Source organism: Myotis daubentonii, chromosome 2, assembly GCF_963259705.1.
Source record: "Myotis daubentonii chromosome 2, mMyoDau2.1, whole genome shotgun sequence".
NCBI lineage: Eukaryota > Metazoa > Chordata > Mammalia > Chiroptera > Vespertilionidae > Myotis > Myotis daubentonii.
In genome coordinates, this window is record NC_081841.1 from 32,232,204 (window position 1) to 32,255,720 (window position 23,517).

Here is a 23,517-nt window from a genome sequence, read left to right on the forward strand (position 1 = left end):
GTCAGCATGTGGCCCCTTTCGTCCACACTCCTATAGTTTGTTTTGGCTCTGAATTCATTATAGCCAAAAAAAAAAAAAAAAAAAAAAAAAAAAGAAAGAAAGAAAGAAAGAAATTTTGTCAAGCCCTCACAGTTGCTAGTTGTTGAGATGATAATTTAAACTGAGTGAGTCTGGCTGCGGAGTCTATTTCTTAACCACTACTATACTGCGTGAGTCATGTCCCACGTGGTTCAGGGTTCGGCATCTGGAGAAGGGTCGTGTGCAAATGACGGAGACAAGACAAGAAATAATAATTTGGAAATATTGGGGGCCAGGCAGGAAGCCCAACACAACGGGAAGGACTTCCACTGGTGCCTAGGCCTTGCCAACCTTTTATTCAATTTTGGATACACATATAGCCCTTAGTCAGGCAGGCAATTCCGGTAACAGGCTATCTTAAAGGTCAGTAAATATTAGTAAAGATTTACTCTGAAACTATTTGGTCAGGAAATTGCTTGAGCCACCGTTGTCTCGACTAAACAATTGGTGCATAGCTCTGGCCCTTGCCAGGGCTCAAGGTTCACCAGCATTCCGGGCTCCTTGTTTACACTTCTCTGATAGTGAAGGCAATGGGTAGCTTCCAACACTGTACTTCTCATGAGATGGCGCTTGAGCAGAGACCTAAATAATGACAGGAGAGACTCGTGAGCCATTCTGGGGAAAGTGCTCCAGGTAGAAGCAAACCCATGATACAAAAGTATGTAGGGCTCTGTTTCAAAGAAGAGCAAGGCCAGTGTGGTATCAAGTGGGAATGATTAAAGCGAATGGTTTCTGGGCCTTGGGAAGGATTTTGGTTCTCATTTTTAGAAAAATACAAAGCCATTGGAGGGTGTTAAATGGGGTAATGTGATTTATGATGTACTATAGAATTATATATTTGAAACAGTATGATTTTTATTAACCAATATTGTCCCAATAAATTTAATAAAAATATTGTGGTTGCTGTATGAAGACTAAGTCGGAAGCAGAAAGCCTAAATATTTAATAAAATTCAATGTGTCAAAATTATACACACACATATTAGGGTCTTCTTATTTTCTAAAACTAAACTATATAGTTCCTAAATATGCTTAGCCAGTTAAATATATTTTAGCAAAAAATGTTATACATCATAGCAATACTCTAGAACATTTGTAGACTTTTAGCAACTGTTGATGTGATCTTTTGTTTGACGTGGCTGCCACTAGCTAAATGATGTCCCCGTCTGAGACATGCCATGACACAGGGGGCCCGTCAAACTCTTCCACTGACGTTCCCATTAAATGAATGGGCCTCAGGTCCTTGGCACCCTGCATCTGGTTGCAGCTGGAAGGTGGCTGGTGGACTGCCAGGGTTCTATAGCTAGATTCACCCTTGGGTGCCAGGGCATCCTGCACCCCCTGGACTCAGCAATCCTTCATCTCAGCCCCACTATGCCCAACATTGCCTGCCCTGCAGTTTGGGTCACCCCCACACATGGGCTGCCACTGAGCAGCAGGCAGGCACTTGCACATACTCTTACTGCTGGTGTGGCAGCCGCCTTCCAGGTCTGCTCAGCTGCCCAGGGGTGGGAGTGGAAGACCTGCATCTGTGCCAGAACTGCCCACCTCCCTGTAGTCATTGTTGGGGGAAGTTTTATCAAGATAGACTTTTCTTTAGCAACCATACAGAAGTGTTTCAGTATTTTAACAATTGATACAGCTGCATTCATATGTTCTGGGTGATGAGCACCCAGCTTGGAAGTGGCAGAGGTAGAGAGAACAGGTCATGCACTGGGTAAATTTTGAAGGTAGACAGAACAGATTTTGCTAATAGATGGCATGTGAGGCATGAAAGGTGTCATGTATGACTCCCAGACTTTGGCCTGAGTGATTGGAAGAAGGCTTTGTTACTGAAAAGGAAGCATTTGGTTTTAGACACCGTAAGTTTTAGATGAGTATTATTCAAATGGAGTTTCTAGTACCTGTTTGATGTATAAGTCTGAAGTTCCACAGAGTGGTTAGAAGTATTCAGAAATGAACTCAGTAAACTGATCATTTCCATTCCTTGGGTTATAACACTAGTCTTTTGTGTAAGACAGGATTTGAATATATGTTTGATTCAGTGTCATTTCTCTCCTGTTTCAATGTCCATAAATGAACTAAAAGAAATACAAAATAAAAACCTGTATAAAAAGCAACTCAAGAGCTCAGTTTTCTGATGTTTACTCATGTGGAATACAGGAAATAAGAATAAACCTATAGCTTATTAGCCTAGTACTTTTCTCTGTGCCCCTCCCCCTCCCTGGAAGATGCAGGAGCTAAAGATGATTTAATAGAGGTTTGATAGGAAATCTCACATTAGCAATTGAGGTAAAGCTAAATTTATATAGGCCAAGCCTGATTCAGATCTTTCTGGGAAGTAATGTGTAGTTTTAAGATGGGGAAGTGGGAGACTCAAACAGTTACAGAATTTCTATGACACATCAGGTTCAGATAGAAAGCCTAGAGAACATTTTAAAACTTGGGATGAAATGAAAAAAAAATAAAAGAAAAAGTAGAGTTTTCTTAAGACAACAATCTCTAGGAGATAGAGATAGAGACAGAGACAGAGAGAGAGAGAGAGAGAGAGAGAGAGAGAGAGAGGAGGGACACAGAGAAAAGTACTAGGCTATAAGTGCCCATCAGTAGATGAATGGATTAGAAAACTGTGGTACATCTACACGATGGAATACTATGCTGCTGTAAAAAGGAAGGAACTCTTACCATTTGCAACGGCATGGATGGAACTGGAGAGCATTATGCTAAGTGAAATAAGCCAGTCAATGAAGGAAAAATACCACATGATCTCACTCATTCATGGATAATAGAGAACATTATAAACTTTTGAACAATAATGGATACAGAGGCAGAGCTGCCTCAAACAGATTGTCAAACTGCAGCGGGAAGGCCGGGGAGGGTTGGGGGGCAGGAGGGAGGGGGGTAAGAGATCAACCTAAGGACTTGTATGCAAGCATATAAGCATAACCAATGGACATAAGACACTGGGGGATAGGGGAGGCTAGGGGACTGTCAAGAGCGGGGGGGGGGGGGAAGGACACATATGTAATACCCTTTGTAATACTTTAAGCAATAAAAAAAAATAAAAAAAAAATAAAAAAAGAAAGAAAAGTACTAGGCTAATAAGCTATGGGTTTATTCTTAATTCCTGTATTCCACATGAGTAAACATCAGAAAACTGAGCTCTTGAGTAGCTTTTAATACAGATTTTTTATTTTGTATTTCTTTTAGTTCATTTGTGGACATTGAAACAGGAGAGAGAGGTATCTCAGAGGTGTTATCACTCTATGATATCTCTTTCCCATGCTTCTAAAAATGTATTGTTTTTCCTTGAGATTTAACCAGGGATAATTTTGTGAAAGAGGAATCACAAAACCACAGTGAATACAAAGAAAATATTTTAATAAAATATTCAATACAACATTTCCCTGTGGGGGCCCTTATGGAGAAGTGAGAAGGTGAAGGAAATGACTATCATTGTTGGGAATCCAGTCCTGAAATGAGAGGGGATGTTCTTAGCTTTTCCCCTGAGCTTGTTGCCCAGTTCTGCCAACAGGCAGCCATGAGGAGGACCAGGAAGTCTCCAGAGGTCATTGTGAAGGACCAAGTGGATGAACAGATAGAGCTCAGCAGTTTTTGCCTCGTGCTTTTTAGCAGGTGCAGTGTCATGGGGAAGGCAAAGGCAACATATTGGTTGATATATAAAATATGTTAATACAATTTTAGTTTCCCCTCCCCTTCCTATTCTATTTGTACTTTCAGAGTGAACAATAGAAACAGAGAGACCCGTGGGTTCATCCACTAAGCATTCCAACAGAATCCTTCCTTGGCCTCCTTTTGTATTCAAGGTCCATTACTATTAATGTGATTGTGTTTCAGACAGAGAGGAAGCAAGAGCGTACTATTCTCTACACATAACTTAAGCGTATCACTGCAAATATTGCATGTATGAAACAAGTGTGAGCCACGAATCCTCCCCCTTGTGCATTACTGTTTTATTGATAAAGAAAGTGCTGTTGTTTGAATATGAATATCACTTAGTGCATTAGGATGTACAGTCTGGTAGTACCCTGCATACATCGTCCACACTTGCTACAAAGACATCCTTGGGGCCGTCTTGCTGTCATGATTCTGGTGTGCTTCCTTCTGGAGTCATGAACTGCACCTTTGGCACGATGAGGGACGAGTTGTTCCTCCGGATGGAGTTGTTCCTCCTCATGGAATTATTTCTCCTCATGGAATTGCGCTTCCTCAGAGAATTCTGATGGGACAGTTCGCTCTTCTGGAGAGTCTGGATGAGGATGGAAGGCTTCTCATCCAGCTCTCGGGCACTGCACCTGGGCGCAGCTACTTTCACAGTGTTGCCAAATTTGGAGTAATCCACAGAATACACTCCCTCCTCCTCAGTGACAATAGACACGAAGCGATGGCCCCACTGGATCTCCTCAGCGATGTAGGAGGTTCTTGCTTGCGTGGTAATGCCGGTAGTTTCGACCACTCCTTCTAGAATCACTATGACCTCCAGGTCTTGGTTGGCCAGGTCAGTAGCTGAGATATCATACAAGGGGCTGCGCTTGTCAATCACGTGGCAGATGATTAAAGGGGCCACTAGAAAAATGTTATTACTCTCAATCGGGTTATCCACAGGAATGTCGAGTTGGTGAATAGGCACCACCTCCCCTTCCGGGGTGGTTGTTTTCTTGACCACCTGGATGCGCACCGAGGCACTAATGATCATGCTTTTCCTCAGGTCGCCCACGCGGAACATGAAGCACAGCTTGCCATTTCGGACAGCAATCACGGCATGGCGGCTGAATATCAACGTTTCCGCCCTCCTGTGAGCCTGAGCTGTTTTCATGAAAATGCAGCCCAGCATGACCGCATTGATGATCAAACCCACGATATTTTGCAGAATCAACACTGTGATGGCCAGAGGGCATTCCTCTGTCATCATTCTCCCTCCAAACCCAATTGTCACTTGCACCTCAATGGAGAAGAGAAAAGCAGAGGCAAAGGACCTGTGAGAAATAATATCAGAAAGTAATGCCATCAGATCACGTTTTGACTAATGAAATAACATACCAAGCTCATTTTTCCTTCAATGTCAAAAACATTATTTTTCTAGGATGAAATGTCCAAACTGAATTTGTCATCTTCTTCCGCCAAAGGCTATTACATGCCTTTGGAAAGACGAGCCAACTTAACTTGTCAAATGCCTAATTCTAAACACAAGCACTTGTGTTCTCTCTCTTCTCTGCATACATCTACTTCCAGACTTCTAGGGTACAATACTACAATGTTTTCTAGGTCATGTAATAATCGGCCTACTTGTATGAAAGCTTTAACACAATAGAAATACATGTTCGCAGGAATATTTTACTTTGTGAAATAATGTACTTTCACAAAGGCATAGTTTACTTGGTGAAAATTTCTGCCAGGTAGGTGTTTATTATTTATTGCATGTCTGTGTTTAAGTGACTTGAGTTATAAGGAAGGTACTGAGTAGTGAGTGTACTTATCACTCACTACCTTTGACTCATATTCACTAGCTAACACTTAGTGTGTGTTCCTCATATACAGGAAGCACAGTGCTAAAAAGTGGTGTAAGACACCGGTATTTTAATAACTACTTTTTTTATTAAAAAGAATGTTTCGCCATTTGGAAAGAAAAATGTGTTCTTACTGACTTTCTTATTTTGTTCTGTAAGTGATCTTGAGAACGCTAAAGCTATTAAAGGGAGAATTTGAAGCAGAGATGAGCAAATGACTGTACAAGATCACAAAATTAATAATAACTTGAATCCCCTCAATGCTGGCCTAGTGCTTTGAAAGGGCAAAGGGAAGGGGTCAACAAGTGTCAGGATTTTCTAGGGGAGCTTTCGCAAATTGGGTATTTCTTCTGTCTCTCTATGAATTGCACACTGGTTTGGTAGGTTTAGGGTGGACCTGGGTAAGACTCCAAAAAAGCTCTCAGGTGATGCTGATTTATCCCCCTGGTTAGAAGCACTGCATTTCATTATTCTTGTCATTAATTATTCACTTAACTACATATCCATTACTGCTGTAGGTTCCTATTAGAAATGACGTTAGCCCTGTGTTTCCCTCAACTCCAATCTCAAACTTCTCTAATTTTATAGAAGATAAGCCTCCTGTCAAAGTATTATCTACCTGCTGCTGCCACACACAGAGTGAGCAAAATGTTTAAGCGTTTGAAAGCTGTGTATACACACTGCACTTTGGTGGGGCATCATGAGGTGGGAACAAGTATACACAGATTCTTTCTACTAGCTTTTAGGAGGAACATGCAAATTTATTTCCCTTTTCACCCTTTTTGTTGCTAAAAAGATTCATGGAAAACCACAATAGTTGCCTTTCCCACTAGTTGCACACAAAATATATCGTATGATATAAAAAGATGGCAAAAGCCTGGCTGGCCTGGTTTAGTGGTTGCGGTTTGATTCCAGTCAGGGCACATGCCCAGGTTGCTGGCTCGATACCCAGTGTGGGGCGTGCAGGAGGCAGCCAGTCAGTGATTCTCTCTCATCATTGATGTTTTTATCACTCTCTTCCTCTCCCTTCCTCTCTGAAATCAATAAAAACATATTTTAAATAAATAAATAAATAAATAAATAAATAAATAAATAAATAAAAATATGGCAACAGATAAGAATGGACCCCAGAGGAGGGGCATGGACACAATGTTGATTTCTAATAATATTCACACACTTTGAAGAGCAGCCTAATGTTGACTATCTTTAAATGTTTAGTTATAATGGCTTGAGAGGCTATTCAGGGGCTAATAATGTTTATTACTTATTTTACGAAATAATTTAATTCTAAACATTATATAGTGCAAGACCCAGCCTTTTATGGACACCTGTCATGCTAAACAACCTCAAGAGATGAATGTGTTTAGCTGCTTGTTTATTCTACTACAGAGGATGTTAGGTTGAATAATAGAGGAAATATGTTGATTAATTTTCTGACTCATGTTAGAGAGTTATCCCACATGAAAGGGAAAGTGAGCCATTCTAAAACGGGAATGGTAAAATGTTATTTGGACATACCAGTGAGTATGCATCACAATAAGTTGTTTCCAATTATGATGATATGGTAAGAAAATGGGCTTATGAAAGACAGGAAATGCAAAGAATTATAAATGTTATTACTCATCTTTTAAACCCTCTTTGGGAGAGAATAGAAATTTTTCTGTTTCTATATTTTGGGTAAAAATTTGTTATTATGTATGGTTTGTTATGATTAAACTGTGTGCTGAGATTAAAGTATCAATAGAATCATACCATTAAAATAAAACTTGTAACCTTAAAGATGTCAAAAATCTTTTTAGATAAAAAGGCAACTTAAAAGGTTAAAATTATTATGCTGATAAAATCAACTTTGTCTCACTGTATTTTTGACAACATTTCTCATACTTAACATTCACAGCAGCAGGAATGCATCAGGGGAATAGCCATGCTTCAAAACACATCTTGTTGATAAATGGGAGGTAGGGTAAAAGAGCTTCCAGCAATTAGTGCGCTCTATAAAGTTCTCAAAAAAAAAATAATTGAAAAGCTATCACTTTTGATGATTCCCCCAATTGCTTAATGACTTCTTCTTTTTCTTTCTTTCTTTTTTTTTTTTTGGAGGAAAAGCCAACATATTTATCTCATAAATAAAATATGTCAAGGTTTATCATTTTTATTTTTTATCTTTTTATGAGTGCCTACTGCATATTTATTAAAAATGTATCCTAGTATGAAAATAATTCACCAATATAAATGCCAATAAGTATCTTAAAGAGAAATACAGATAATGATATTTAACTTAAGGTACCTGTTAAACACAGTATTTTCATTATTTCCTTTATATCTGGGGTACTGATGATCTCCTATATTTGTTACCTTTACTTTTTATTTGTGACAAGTTTAATACAAGAAAATATCTACTCAATGGTAAAGGCAATGGATCAATTCCATATAGTTTTCTTTCCTCATAATCCGAGCTGGAATCTGTGGAATGTGATCTCTGCGCACAAATCCCCTTGGCATGCTGGCATTGCGGACACTCCGGAAACGGAAGGATGGCAAGTTCAGGGTCTAGGTCTCTGCTTCTTGCAGTGGTTTGCTAGTTTCCTAAGAAGTCAGGGTCAGTAAAGGACTCATTCTTTATAGTTTCCTGGCAGAATGGTGCTTGCTTAAGTTGCTTTGCTTGTTGCATTATATGAATTAGAAATATCATTCATAAAGTGTCCTGGGAAAGTTTCTAGTGTTACTACTAGTGTTTTGCTTCAGAATGAACATTTTTTGAAAGCAATATAAATTACCTCTTTCCATCTCCCAACAACAGCAAAAAAAATTAAGAGACAAATCATCCCAACTAAATGTTCTTAGGCCATGTGAAAATATGAGAGAAGATTCACTGAAATCAAGTTCAGTGGACTTATCTTTGAGGTACTTATGATATAAGAGAAAGAAGCAAAAGTTAGGCAATCTAAAAAGTGTCTTGTTCTTATCCTATTAAAACTTTTGAAGAAAACCACAATGTGGGGTCACCTCTACATAATCTCTTCCATGAAAAATTTGGACTGATTTCCAGTTAAAATTAATATCTTATAGTCCTGAATCTTAGCATAACTTTTCATTCTGGAATCCAATGCAAGCAATTAGCTATTTAAAATATTCTTGTTAAAGATGGGCTTATATTTATTTAGTTCATTGTATGGATTTCAAATCTAGGGCACCTCTCCACCAGTGTCTTCACATTTTTCTCATTATTTCTGAAAATATCATGGGTAAGAGAAGTCATGGAAATATATTACTAGCATTTGCACAATATTTTTTCCTGATCAAAGATATCTACTTGTGAACACTGGAAATATGGACAGCAGCTTTTTCAGACTGAAAACTAAATATGTGCTGCTGCTTCTTCTTCTTCTTTTTTTTTTTTTTTTTAGTAAGGCACTCTGTAGAATCCTTTGAGCCACAACCATTTTTTAATAACTGGCCTAGGATTTTCAAGGTTAGCCCATGGGATTGGAGCTTCACATTTTCAGAGATGCCTCATCCATAAAGCTACATTTTATAACAAAGATTTTTAATATGTTAGATTAGCTTTGTTGCTTCTGAAGTTACTAAAGCCAATCCTTTATTTCACCGTCCACAAACTGGAGTGATAAGAGAGCCGTTTCATTTATTATTTTCTATATTGTTCTTGACCCCTGCTTCATCCCACCGAATTCTTACCTGACGTTAGTCACACACACAGCGGAGTCCAAGCCACTTTTCTCCATTCCGCTTTTCTCCATGTAAGCATAGATGTCCCCGTGGGCAAAGGCCACCAGCCACCACATGATGGCGAAGAGCAGCCAGCTGCAGAGGAACGACATGGTAAAGATGACCAGCGTGTGGCGCCATTTCAGGTCGACCAAGGTAGTGAAGATGTCCTGAAGGAACCGGCCCTGCTCGCGGATGTTCTTGTGCGCCAGGTTGCAGGCCCCGCTCTTGGCGATGAAGCGGGCTTTGGCGAGGCGGTCTCGGATGCGCGGCTTGCGCAGGTTCTCCGCCGCGATGCGCGCCAGCACATACTCCTCCGGGATGATGCTCTTTCTGGCCAACATGGTCCTGTTACCATCGCCAGCCTAGCCACCTGCCTCTGATCTGCCTCTCTTCCCTGGAGACCTGTCCTCCTGCAAAGGGAGACGATGATTAAAAACCTCCCCTCCCACCCCCTCTTCCTCACCTCTGCAGTCCTTGCATTTAGGGTTCTGTCCATACACTTGGAGGTGACAGGCAAAGCTAAAGGTAGGGTTTTATTAATCTTAACACGGAGTTAGTTTGGGCTTCACTTCTGGGATCCCAGAGAAATTATTTGGTTCGAAGCAGAACTCTTTCAATAGCCCTTATCATTTTGAACATGGATGGGTATAGTCTTACTTAAGCAAAACGTGGAGGCTGTAAGCAGCAGGCTCAGAGATGAATCTCGGCGATTTGCCGCGTCTGTAGATTAACGCAAGCATGCAAGCACGTGGCGGCGTCTAGAACGAAAATTAAGGCCATATGGGCATCATGGTCTATTTACGAAAGTATTTACATGATAGAGCAATAGAAAAGGCTGAGAGGGGAAATTCTTCTTTCGTTCTTTTTAGAAGTAGGCAAAGAAGAGGCCGTGGTCTCTTGCGCAGCATAAATAACGCCCAGTGTCCCTTGACAAAATAACAAGCGACGTGCCATGAACGCGAAAATTACGAACAAGTATTTTAAATGTGAAAGAAGTATGAGTTGCACTTAGAAATACTCCCCATTGAGACTCGTGATATTATACATTGAAAACTTCTTTGCAACGAAGGAAGCAAACATACAAGCTGCAGGGAAAACCCGGAACATAGCCCCGCGGGCTCGCAGAGAGAGTTAAAAGCGTGCCCCGAAAAGTCCATCCAACACTGCAAACCTCTGCTGTGTTTCTGCATTTTAAATCTCTAGCGGGGACGCAGACAGCCGGGGTCCCCGTCCACTCCCCGGGAGGAGCGCGGAAACTTACAGACTCCGCACAGCGGGTGCGGCGGCTGCACCTTCCCGCGGGCGCCGGCGGGCCGTGGGCAGGTCCCTCGCGCTCCCATCCCAGCGCGCCAGAGCCGGGATCGCGAATGCCGGAGGGACAGGTCCCGGGGCGCGCGTCCTGGGAAGAAAAGTTAAAATAATAAAAGGTGCAATTGCATCTGAACGCGGAAAGGACTGGAGGAAGGGGGATGTGTGTAGCTCTTCCCCTCCCCCTGCTCGGCTCTACTCCCTTGGCCTCCGCAGCGGGCGGAGGAGGGGCTGGGGGTGGGGAGTGGGGGGAGAGGAGCTCGGTGATGATGCTCCACAAATCAGCCTCCCAGTTCGGGCTTTGACGCGCGCCAGACCTCTGAGGCCGCCGAGGTTGTGGAGTGGGGGCTGGAGAAGTGGTGGGGCGGTCGGGGGGTGGGAGTGGGGGGCGCATCCGGGGAAGATAGGGAGCCGGCCAGAGGGAGGGGCAAAGGTAGGAGGGCGGGACCTGTACACCAGCTCATTTTCCAGTAGCTCTGACCCCTGCCGCCAGCTTGACACGCTCTTCTTTAAAAGGCTCCCTGCTCAGGGGAGAGAACTTTATGAGTCTAAGTTCACTGACGTAAAGAGAGATTTTTTTTTTCTGTAAAGTTGGTAAATAACTGGACTACTTCAGATGGAATAAAACCAGATATAGAAATAAGAGAAGTAGTCTTTGGAGATTTTCAAGCTGTTGAGCACACACATTTATTGATATTAAATTTCCGTCTAGTAAGGATACAGGTGGAAGATGTTTTGAAAACCATCATAGCAAACTATTTCTTCACTAGCCAGATCATCTAGCTCTCAGGAAATTACACACACACACACACACACACACACACACACACACACACCAAGGAGAAGAAACAATAATAATTTTTTAAAAACCACTCAGAGTGTCTTCCAATGAGAAATTTTACCCCAAACAGGGACCGCTGTCTGCACTTTAAAACTCAGACGGTCCTTCTTCAGTACGTGGCTGCTCTCTGAAATGCTGCAGCTTCCCTATCCTGTCGCGACGGTCTGAATGGCTAAACAGAGCAATTGTGCAGGAGAAAGGTTTTGCATTAAATGTGTTTCTATAGCTTTCTGAAAAGGAGCCAGCAAAGACAAATGGCTTCCTCCACAGGTCAAGCCTCCTGGTTTGGCACTTGTCTTAATGGAAACTTTAATTCTTGGAAATTTCGTGTATTTTCCAAGACCCAGGGCAGAAAGTGTATGGAGCATAAACAGTGTGTTCATTTAGTTATCAAAAGACCTAAAATGAGTCTTTAATGAAGGCAAACAAAGAACATTTTTTCTTCTTATGGACAGATCTGCTTAACCCCTTCAAGCCCGAGGGTCCTCGCCTGACAGCGGTAGCTCTCCTCTCTTCTGTCGCTAATTTTTACAGTAAACGGTGTGGTAGTTTTACTGCAAGAGGATGGGGATCAGTTTGTATCGCTAATGCCCTCATTCTATTTTACAATTGCATTTGGTATTACATATGCCCTATTATTTTAGCTCGGCTAACATTCATTAAACATCTATTTTGTGAAGGTTTTTGTTAGGTTAAATATATCATAGTTTCTGTTCTTAGGGAGGCAGACAGTTTATAGCACAGAGAGATAAGACCTGGCCGGTGTGGCTCAGTGTTACAGCGTTGGCCCTGGCACTGAAGGGTCTCGGGTTCGATTTTCTTGTCAAGGGCACCTACCTGGGTTGCAGGTTCCATTGATCCTTGGCCTCTCTCCTTTTTCCTACTGCCCTCCCATTCCACTATCTCTAAAAAAAAGAAATCAATGGAAAAAACCCTTGGGTGAGAATTAACAACAACAACAACAACAAAAAATGGAGAGAGACAATACCTTGACAATAAACTCTAATACAAACAAGGATGTGATTAGAAATGCCATGAAAATTTAAATGAGAGTTATTGAGACTAAAGAGACTGAGAAAACTTTGTGGATTATTTGGCATCTAATCTAGTCTTTGAAAGGCCAGATATATTTGGGGTACATAGAAAAGCAGAGAAAAGACATTCTAAAGAAAGGAAACATTATGAAAAAAAGTTAGAGCATTGACAAGAGTGGTCCGTGTTTTAGTAACAAATTAATTTAGTCAACATTGATGAAGCCTGGTCAGCAAAATAGCAGTATTTTTTGAGTCCAATCCTCCCTGGGCAGTTTCCATCACCCCCACTCTCAACATATGATGGGTTACTCATGTACTGGTCCCTTCACCGCCACACAAGAAACCCATGAAACTAAGGGCTGCTGAAGAGCAGGACTGTGACTTGCTTATCTTTGTATCACAAGCCAAATCACAGATCAAATTACAGAGGTGCTCAAAGAATCCTTTTGAATCAATGAATGGAAAGATAAGGTTGAAAAGCATGTTGGGACCTTGAAAGAAAATGCAGACAACCTTAAATGCTGAATAAAAGAGCCTGGGCAATCTTTAGTAGGTAGTGGTAAGCCATAGAAAGAGAATTTGATTAAAGAAAACACAGTTAGGGACTGCTTTAGGAGGACTGATCAGGCTCCAGAATACTGTGATTGGCAGACAGAAACTACAGCATTGATTAGAGAAGGAATAAACATATACACAAATATATGTTTATATACATTTCTCTATTGCTCACTGATAATACATTTGTATATTGCTCACCGATATTGTCAGTGAACAATAGACAAATATATACAAAAGGAATGATATACAGAGTCAATATTGGGAGGGAAAAGTCAAAGGTGATGGGATATTAATTGGGGTGACAAATATAATAGGAAAATTGAAATGAGAAGAGATGAACTGCTGAAAAAAATTATGAGATTTGCAACAAGTAAATCTATATCTGAATTCTATGAAAATGCTGTTCTTTAGCTATAATGTATACACAGAACTCAATATTTTCCCCTAATGAGATATATTCTTCCAAGTATGCCATTTTAAGTCGTTTTGACTTGTTTTAAACTGACAAGTGATACCATACTTTTTATTAGTCAGTAATGTAAGTTCATTAATTAAGAATAAGGGCACTAATACATACAAAATAAAGGCCAAATTTTAAGAAATTAAGAAGTAAATTTTGACAATAGAATGCCTAAAAACAAATAGCCATATAGAAAAGATATGAATGTGTATTATAAAAATATTACATGTTTTCTTTTTTCTTTTCTTTTTCCATTCCCTTCCTAACATTTTTTTAAAACCAACTCTTTATGTGTTTTTATTTTAACTAGCGTTTCCGCACTGGGTGGAAGCTGCATGAGCACAAGTTGTTCGTTGTTATCACCACACACCCAGTATCTGGAATTGTTCCTAAGCCTGAGAGGTAGGTCCTCAGTAAATACTTGTCAAATGAAGGAAAGAAGCAACAGTACTCCAAATAGGGTGTTTCTCTCTTTCTTGCATTTTCTCATTTCTCTTCGCCTCATGGTTTTGCAACCATTTCTTACAGTCCACACAAATAACCTGAAGTTTGGAGATCTCTTTGAAGACTTTGGCCTTACCTGTCTGCAAATATGCCCTTCCTCATTACCTCTCTTTATCCCATTGTTTTCCTCCCTTCAGATTATTCACTCCCTCTTTCCTCAGCAAATCCCCTAACCCACTCCAGGTCAGCAATACGTAAACTTGTTTGGCATTTGCTGGCTATGTTTCGCTTTATAACTTGATTTTGAACTTAATGAAAACATATCTGTAACCCCCAAAGGTCCTTCTGGACAAAAAGTAGCTGCTCAAAAATATTAATTATTGATTAATCTCTAGTTTCTCCCCATTTGGCTCTTCCTCTTGTATTATGGTCCAATGGTGAACATTTAAATTTTCCTCTGAAAAATTTGTGGAGGAAATCAATTACTCTCTTAAGAACTCATAGGCTTATTTTAATCATTTATTTATTTAAGTACTATTTTGCTGTCATCTACTAGAATACATGCACTTTCTTAACTGTTCTATAATTTTCCCAATTGTTCTTTTAGGAGTGAAGACTCATTTGTGCACTACTTCTAGGGGAGACCAGTAATACATTTAGAACAGAGCTAAAATTTAAAATCTTACGATTTTCTTGAATATTTAAGAATCCTGGTAGAATCTGTTTATGTTGCATACCAGAGGAAGTTATGCAATTGGAAAGCAATTCAGGAATATCTGTTCACTTGTAAGTAAATATCTGTTAAGTTTCTTTTAGACCCTATGAGCATTTTATTTGTGGATAAAGAAGTTTCTGAAAGCCTCATTCTCCAAAGAAACTTACAATTTGACTTACCTTCAAATAATTGGAGAAAGGTAGATGCTTTTACCCACTTGTCTGCTGCAGTGACTACCAAATACAAACCAGTAAAGTCCTTGAGATAAAGGGTGAAGTCCTCACAGACGGTGACCTTGTCTTTGACTGGACTTGTGAATTTTGAACTCTTGGATTTCCTGAGCTATATGGATGTAAGAATTTGGATAGTCTTCAAAATGATAATGGAAGCGATTCATGTTAACAGCCCAAATAAAGGTTGGTCTATTTGCTTGGTATGCTGCTTTATTAGTGTCCTCATATAAACCACATATTGGAACATATTGCTTTGGAATCAGCTTAATAAAACTGTTACATAAACTAGTAATCAAAACAACATGTTATAAACTCACTTTTTTTTGGCGTTATCATGAAATGAGAATAACAGTATAACTCTTCATACTTATCTTTTCCAATGAGCTCAGAGAACATATCTTTTTGAGATATATAACTATTTATGTGCAAAAAGCCCCACTCTCCCATAAGTTAGGTAGCCCCATTTTTTGAAAGTTATCCATCAGAACCATTCATGAAAAAAGACCTCCATTCAGTTTGCATGCTCAATTCTTCAATATTAGTCCTGCTCTCAGGTGAATCAGAAAGTCGGAAAGGGGACATTAATAACAAAAACACCTAAGTGAACAAAACAAAGTCCCCGCTACAGTGCATTCTTGGAAAGGAAGCCGTTTGTTAGCAACCAACTAGACAACTTATACATTATGTAATTATCAATGGTGTCAAGATTGATAAAGAGAACAAGGCAGGCCAAGGATTGAAAGTAACTGGGGCCAGAGATCAGCAACGTTCCAGAGAGTTGATAAAAGACCTCTTTTAAAAGGTGACATTTGGGTGGTGAAGGCCTTTGGGTAGGGGGTGAGGATGGGGGTGGGCCAGAAGAAGTCAATGGGGGAGGACAGGGGGACATATGTAATACTTTCAACAATAAAGGTAAAAAAAATAAAAATAAAAATAAAAGGTGACATTTGGAAAAAAGAATGAACCAGGTGATGAACTGAGGAAAATGTGCTTTAGGCAGCTCAAGGGCAAGTAAAAACTTTGAGGTAGGAAATAGCTTGGTGTGTTTGAAGAACAATTACAAGTGCAATATGTCCAATGGAGAAGAGGGAAAGCAGGGGATGAGATAGGAAAAGTGGGAAGTGTATTCACTTTTACCCAGTGAATGAAGATGGAGGGTCTGCATATAATAGGCTATGAAGAACATTGACCTAATCCTCAAGACAGCTGTATGTTCAGTTATTTTCTTCATTTTACATACGAGTCAATCAGAGTATAGCTAAATGACTTACTTAAATAAAATCCCATGTAGGTGAAAAGTTCCAACAAAGTCAAAACATCTGCTCCCAAATTCTGTGTTTTTCTTACTGAAAAATATCTCAAAGGAATGATTGTTAATCTATGGTCTAGTCTAGTTACATGAGAAACACCCTGCAGCATTATTTTCTGCCTCTCAGACTTTTATCGAGCAAGGATAGAATACTATATAATAAAAAGATAATATGCAAATTGACCAAGCAATGGAATGACGGATCGCTATGACATGCACTGACCACCAGGGGGCAGATGCTCAATGCAGGAGCTGCCCCTAGTGGTCAGTGCACTCCCACAGGGGGAACACCGCACAGCCAGAGCCCTGAGCCGGGCTCACTGTTGGCAAGTGGAGTGGTGGTGGCAGGAGCCTCTCCCATGGGGAGTGGGCTTAAGCCATCAGTTGGACATCCACCAAGGGTTCTTGGACTGTGAGAGGGCACAGGCCCAGCTGAGGACCTCCCCCCCGCCCCCCCGAGTGCATGAATTCCATGCACTGGACCTCTAGTCTATGTGTGTGTGTGTGTGTGTGTGTGTGTGTGTGTGTGTGTGTGTGTGTATGTGCCTAATATGCAAATTGTCCCCTTGGGAGTTCGACTGGGAGACTGATCGATCGCTGTGATGTGTGCTGACCACCAGGGGGAGGTGAAGAATGAAGGAAGGCCCTTGCTGGCAACCAGCAGCTGGGAAAGGGAGGCCAGGGCCAGCAGCCTGAAGGCCCCAATTGGTCCTGATCATTGGCCAGGCCTAGGGGCCCTACTCATGCATGAATTTCGTGCACCGGGCTTCTAGTAAGATATAAAATCTTTGGCCCAAACATCAAAATATCTTTAAAGAGAAAGTATATACACTTCTAATAAAATGAAGCACATTTAAAAATTCTCTCTGGAGTTTCTCTTGCCCACTCAGGTGTAAGGAGCTCATAGGATTGTTATGAGTACACAATGATTCATTCCATATAAGTGCTTAGGATAGAGACTAGACTGTGCTAAGTACTTTTAAAAATGTAAGTTCTTATCACACATTAGGGCAGGTTTTGGCTTGGTGATGTTCAACAAGATCTCAGAGCTGTGTGTGGAGGTGGGAAGATATAGATTCACAGACTCATTTATAATTTAACTCTCTTTCCTCATCTAAGACTAAGAAAAGAAAATTATCACTTTATAGGTATATTATTTTTGATATCTCACCAACCTTCAGAGTGCTAACCAACACTTGTACTGGCATCTCCTCAACTCTGTAATCGAATCAATACACTGGGACTGAACCAGAGCCAGCCAAGATACGGGTCATAAAAATAAGGACCCAGGAAATCAACAAGTCTGTTTTACTGTAAAAGCGTGAATCCAAGAGAAAAGTGGTTCCTTCAGTCAAGTAGAGAATACCCATCGTAATTATTTTCTGTCCGTAGGGTAAAAATGCTAGTACCAAGTAAAGCTATAGGGTCTTTTCCAAGAGAAAATGAGGAATAGCAGTGGTCATTGTTAATTTTTCCTTGAAATTATGCATTGATATTCTTGTGCCAAAGAAAGGCAAGTTCTCATGAGCCTGGGATCCGTCTTGCTACAGGACCTCTTCACAGGTTTTTCTGAAGCTCTTAGAGCAGTTCCCAACAACGTCTAATCTATTGCTAGGCTTTCACGTCACTATGTTTTGAAAAATCAATGACTCATGCGGGTGCTTGGAAAGAGAAACGAACATTTTCCAGAACTCTCTGTAGGGTAACTCCTTATTGCTACCTTTCAAAAATGCCAGCTGCAGAAGGGATTATAGAGGTTGGAAGTTTTAAAGTGATATTTAGACTCATTGGTCTTGGCCCCGATGATTATTTGCCAGGGATTTTTTTTGGGGGGAGGGGGGGGAGGAGGAGTGGGGGGGGGCTGTTAAATGACTTGGATTTTCCTTTAGGTAAAAATTATCTGTGCCAGAAAAGCTTTCACAAGGTCATTTTTCTAAACAAGTTCATACTAGAATTAAATATTTGATATTTGTTGCTAATTTTAAATGTCAATTTACCTCGTTTATGTTAGAATAAATGGGGTAATAAAATTATCTCCTCTCTGTAAACCTACAGAATTTTATTATGCATTTGAACCTATTTTTTTTTAAATTGAGGTAGCATAAATGATGTATGAGATATATATGACCTTTTGTTCAAGTTCATAGAGTTTTAGAGTCAGAAAGATGTGTGATCAATGACAGGTTCCACCATTTAATTGGTTAGTGGCTTTGAGCAAAATACTTCATCACTCTGAGCCTCAATCTCTAAATCTGTAAAATGGAGACACAACTCTCAGAGTTGTGTAGATTAAATGAGGTGAGTATATAAAAATTTTAGTACAGGCCAATAAAACTTAAAACATAATATCTTCTAAAACAATTATAGCTTTGTCACAAGTTCTTTAACTTGTATTCAATTAATTCATTGTTATTTTTAAAAAATTTAGGATGAATTTATTAGTGTTTTTGGATCAATAGTAAATAATAAGGGTAGAACGAGCATGCTTTTCATCTTAGTGATTTTGAGAAGATGCTTCCAGAAAATGTAGTTTACATAGTTATTATTTTAAGGTAGTGTTCTTGTCCTACTTTTCTATGCTTTGTAAATCAATGATGGATGATGAATTACATAAGGTACCTTTTTAGCATATATCAAAATGATCTTTTTTTTTCTTCTTCCTTAGCCAATTTAATATGGTGAATTAAGTCACTTGATTTTGTTTAACTGTTGAATTTATTGTTACATTTATGAGATGAACTCCATTTGGTCATGGTGAATTATTATTTTCATATAATGCTGGATTTCTTTTGCTCAGATTGCAGATTTTTGCATAAATATTTATAAGTGAGATTGGTTTGTATCATTTTTTCTGTATTATCTTTGCCTGTTTTTGAATAAATGTTATGAGTCTGTGAAAAGAATTGATGCATATTCTTTTTCTATGGATTAGAATACTTTAAATAGACTATGGATTAGCTTACTCCTTGAAAATGCAATAATTTTGAAGTCATCAGAGTCTGACATTTTTTAGGAGTAACTCTTTTTGTTCTTTGAATCTTCTTCATTCTAGTTTGCCCCTCTGGGATCTCTATTTCAGACCTTCTAATACTACCCTCTTTATTTTATTTCTAATACTTTTTCATACTTTCTATCAGCTTGTTCTGCTCTGTACTCTAGGTACATTCTAATCTGTTTCCAATGAAAAGAATTCTCTCATCATCTAAATTTAATTGCTGTTTAATCTGCCCATTGACTTTTTAATTTTAATAACTTTTTACTTTCTAGAAGTTCTTTTGGTGATTTTAAATTAATTTGCTCTTTCCCCCACCTTTAAAAAAAACTGTGTCTATAACTACCACAGAAATCACAGATCAATATATAAACCATGTCTATCACCCTAGAATATTTCCTCCTGGCCCTTTTCAGACTGTAATTGTTCCTTACCAGAGCTAGCTAACTTTATAATGACTTATTTCATCATCAGTTTGTTTGCTTGTCATTGAGCTCTGTATGCATGGAATCATACAGTGGGTACTCTTCAGTGTTTCCTTCTTTGACTTAACATAGCATCCGTGAGATTTGGCCAGGTTGTTTTATATTTCAGGAGTAGTATTTCACTGTGTGAATGAGCCATCATTTATTTATCCATCCTCCCACTGATAGGCATTTTGATTGTGTTGTTTTTTTACTATTACAAATTAAGCTGCTATGAACATTTCTGTACAAGTTTTTATGGACTTAGGCACTCATTTCTCTTGGATACATGCCCAGGAATGTAATTGCTCAGTCCTGGTAGAGGCAGACACACAGTGTTGGTAGAAACTGCCAGTTTTCCTCCCTGGTGGTGCCTTTTACACCCCCTTCAGCAGTGTGTGAGAGTTCCAACTTCACCAACACTTGGTATTGTCAGTTTTTGTAGTTGTAGTGGGTAGTTAGTCTTTTATTTGCATTCCTGATTGAAGAATGATGTAGAGGACACTTTTACATGCTTATTGACAAACACATATTTTAAAATCTCTTCTAGACTGTTTTATTATTTCTAGTTCTTATGCTAATATTTTTATTTGTTGTGTCTCTTAATTCCAATTGTGATGGTTCATTCTCTCATGTGGTTTTAATTTTGAATGCGAGTTAATCTTACTCACTTTCCTCCCCAGGAGAGGTAGGTTGTACCCAAATAGACGGACTGATTTTGCATTTGCTCTTTCCAGAACCCCAGGGATATCAATATCCTGGAAAAAGTTATATATTATCTCAGCTTGAATATATTATTTCACCATTGTAAAGTTGGAATCATACAAAAAATATTTCAAGAGCAAAAAAACTTATTTCTGACTTTAAGAAAATCTCCTATCATGCTATTAATGTGTGGTATATGTAGTGGTTTGACAATACTAATATTTTATATCAGAATGTGATTTTTAAAAAATATATTTTATTAATTTTTTACAGAGAGGAAGGGTGAGGGATAGAGAGTCAGAAACATCCATGAGAGAAAAACATCAATCAGCTGCCTCCTACACACCCCCCACTGGGGATGTGCCCACAACCAAGGCACATGCCCCTGACCGGAATTGAACCTGGGACTCTTCAGTCCACAGGCCGACGCTCCAGCCACTGAGCCAAACCGGTCAGGGCTAATTTTTAAAAATACATATTTTTTGATTTCAGAGAGCAAGGGAGAGGGAAAGAGAAATAGAAACATCAATGATGAGAGAGAATTATTGATTGGCTGCCTCTTACACACCCCCAACTGGGGATTGAGCCCACAGCCCAGGCATGTGGCCTGAGTTGGAATTGAACTGTGACCTCTTGGTTCATAGGTTGACACTCAGTCACTGAGCCACACTGGATTGGCAGAATATTTTTTAAATAATAACATCCTTTCACCATAATTTAATTTGAAATTCACAAAAACTCAATGAGGCCAGTAGGATTATTATTATCATGCCTTTTTCCCCCTTCTTTTGTAAGTGAGAAATGAAATAAATAATAAATCCAAGGCCTTACATACAACATATGATAGAACCAAGACTAGAACTTAAGTTTAATTCCTGGTCAGTTCCTTTTTCAGTATATTTTACATAAACTCACATGTATAGGTGTTACAGCTGTTGATTTGGCTCCAGCTCCTGGCGACCCTATGAATGATTGTGTCCACAATAGCCTGCCTTCAACAGCCCTGCTCAGCTCCTGTAGACTCATGTCTATGGCTTCTTTTACACAGTCAATCCATATCACATTTGTTCTTCCTCTTTTCCTGCTGCCTTCTATTTTCCCCAGCATTATTCCCTTTTCCAAAAACCCTGCCCTCTCATGATATGCCTGAAGTAGGACAGCTTCCACTTCAGTTTTGTCCTTTTATGCTTCCAGAGATGTTTCGGGCTTAATTTACCTTAAGACCCATTGTTCGTCTTTCTGGCAGTCCAGGGTATCTGTAGAGATCTCCTTCAACACTATGTTTCAAATGAATTAATTTTTTCTGTCTTCTGAGACTCATACAATTATTCTTTATTATGTACACATACCATATAAATAATTTATTCACAAGAGAAGTTAATTCACTCACTAACTTATCATTATTCTAATACAGTACATGGCTACAAGTGTAGTTCTTGAAGTCGGATGGCCTCAATTTACATCTCAGTTCCATTAAAACTTGGGCAAGTTACACTCTGAATGTCAATGAAAAAAATGGGGATAATAATGCTTACCTCATAGAATTTTGACAAGATCAAATGGGATTATACTTCTGAGGCTCACATCATATCTGGTCAATATATATTAGCCATCATTATCCTTTCATCAAATTTTTAGTGAGATGGTTTCTGCAATATGCACTCTACTGATGTCTGAATTTATATCACATTGTTCCTTCCTTCTGTTCCCCAGTGATTTTTGTTTCTCTCATGTTGTTTGATATAAGATGGCACTAAACATTAAAGAGATGATCTGATATCTAGATCATAAATTATTATGTCATCTCTAAGCTTTATTGGCACATGTAGGTAAGTTTTATTAAAATATTATTATTATCAGCCAAGAATTTGCCATGAAATATTAGGCTTGCTAAATTTTTCCTACATTTCTGGCCAAAAGTCTTGATATCTATGTTTCCAATATAGTTTTAGTGCATTTAATATATGCTAGAAATTGTCAAGTGGGAACAAAGAAGAGAAACTCCTATTTTCAGGTGAAATCTTGTCACCCCAGATCACTTATTCTTGCTATCTTCTCTTTCCTGTTTGCCAAGGTCACTGACAATCCAGTGTATGGGCTATTTCTTGGCATTTGTAAATTTCTGAGAGTGATAAGGTCACTGGGAGAAATTGGTGCCTCTCTAAAGTATGCTTGTCATTGCTGTATGCATCGGAGGTCCTAAAATGGTTGGGATAGTGCAATTCTCGGTGGGTGTTACTGTTTGTTTTGAATGGGTGTTTGTGAGAAAGTGTCTCACAGGCTGTGTGTTATGCAGTCATTCCCACAGGGAAATAAAACTTGGGCTTAAAAAGTCAATATTTTGGAGATAATCACATATGGCAGGAGATTCTGTTGTGTTTTCTTGTTTTACATCCTTCTTCGGACTTTCCCTCTCTCTGGAGCAAAGGTGGGGTGTGGAAACTTGTGAAGACGGTCCAAGGAGTTTAGTCAACCAGCCCGACTTAGTGCTCATGTGACTGAAGAATGGTCGACCTCCCTCTAATTGTTCCCCCTAAAGGAAAATAACCAGTAGCCAGCCCAGTCTCATCACTCTTTTTCTGGAACTACTAGTTGAGATTTGGGTTTGTATTCTTGCTTTCATGTCACTCTCCAGACTGTGTTAAGTTTTCCTCAGTATAAGACATTGCTTCCAATTGGCACATACTATCTGGCCACAGCTTTTAAGGCCAGAGGTCGATCCCTGACCGAAAGTGAAGTAATGCAAAGTTGTCCCCCTCACGCCTAAGACAAAAAGATGAGCTGGACAGATTAGATTCCTTGCTTGATACTTTGAAATCGACCATCTGAGAATTGGAGACAATTAGCTATAGGCCCAAGCAGAAGATTTCACCTGAGAGGTTCATAAAGGCTTCTTGCAAGATGACAAAGAAGTGGACAGAGGGATTGAATGGCAGAGGACAGAAGGAAGTGGAGAAGCCTGAGACAGAGAGATGGAATTGAGGGAGTGGGCCCAGTCTTGTCCTGAGACCTGATAATTCTTCTTCTTCTAGATTACAGTCCAGATGTACCTTTTCAATATCACTCCCATCCTTCCAGTCCCTTCCCCTGGTGTTTACAGTGGTTATCTCTGGAGCCAGA

General features: G+C 39.5%; 1 protein-coding gene across 3 annotated transcripts; it reads right to left on the reverse strand.

The window, feature by feature from the left end:
- Positions 1-3,441: 3,441 nt before the first annotated feature.
- KCNJ8 (potassium inwardly rectifying channel subfamily J member 8) lies at positions 3,442-11,108 on the reverse strand. Of its 3 annotated transcripts, none has more exons than XM_059682352.1 (5): positions 11,091-11,108; positions 10,596-10,733; positions 9,992-10,092; positions 9,302-9,744; positions 3,442-5,074 (listed from the first exon to the last, which is right to left on the reverse strand). In XM_059682352.1, exons 4-5 carry the CDS (start codon positions 9,673-9,675, stop codon positions 4,180-4,182), a joined length of 1,269 nt encoding a protein of 422 aa, XP_059538335.1. In that variant the 5' UTR covers positions 9,676-9,744; positions 9,992-10,092; positions 10,596-10,733; positions 11,091-11,108; the 3' UTR covers positions 3,442-4,179. The 3 variants fall into 3 exon arrangements, with proteins under 3 accessions (XP_059538335.1, XP_059538333.1, XP_059538334.1); XM_059682350.1 differs by lacking the exon at positions 11,091-11,108 and adding an exon at positions 10,960-11,029; XM_059682351.1 differs by lacking the exons at positions 9,992-10,092; positions 11,091-11,108 and having other exon boundaries at positions 10,596-10,932.
- Between the last annotated feature and the right edge of the window lie 12,409 nt (positions 11,109-23,517).

Excerpts from the sequence above, each read along its gene's own strand:
- KCNJ8 (XM_059682352.1), bottom strand. The coding sequence starts at position 9,675 with ATGTTGGCCAGAAAGAGCATCATCCCGGAGGAGTATGTGCTGGCGCGC. Across the intron at positions 5,075-9,301 it reads GTGTGTGTGACTAACGTCAG|GTCCTTTGCCTCTGCTTTTC; the intron begins GTAAGAATTCGG and ends TATTTCTCACAG.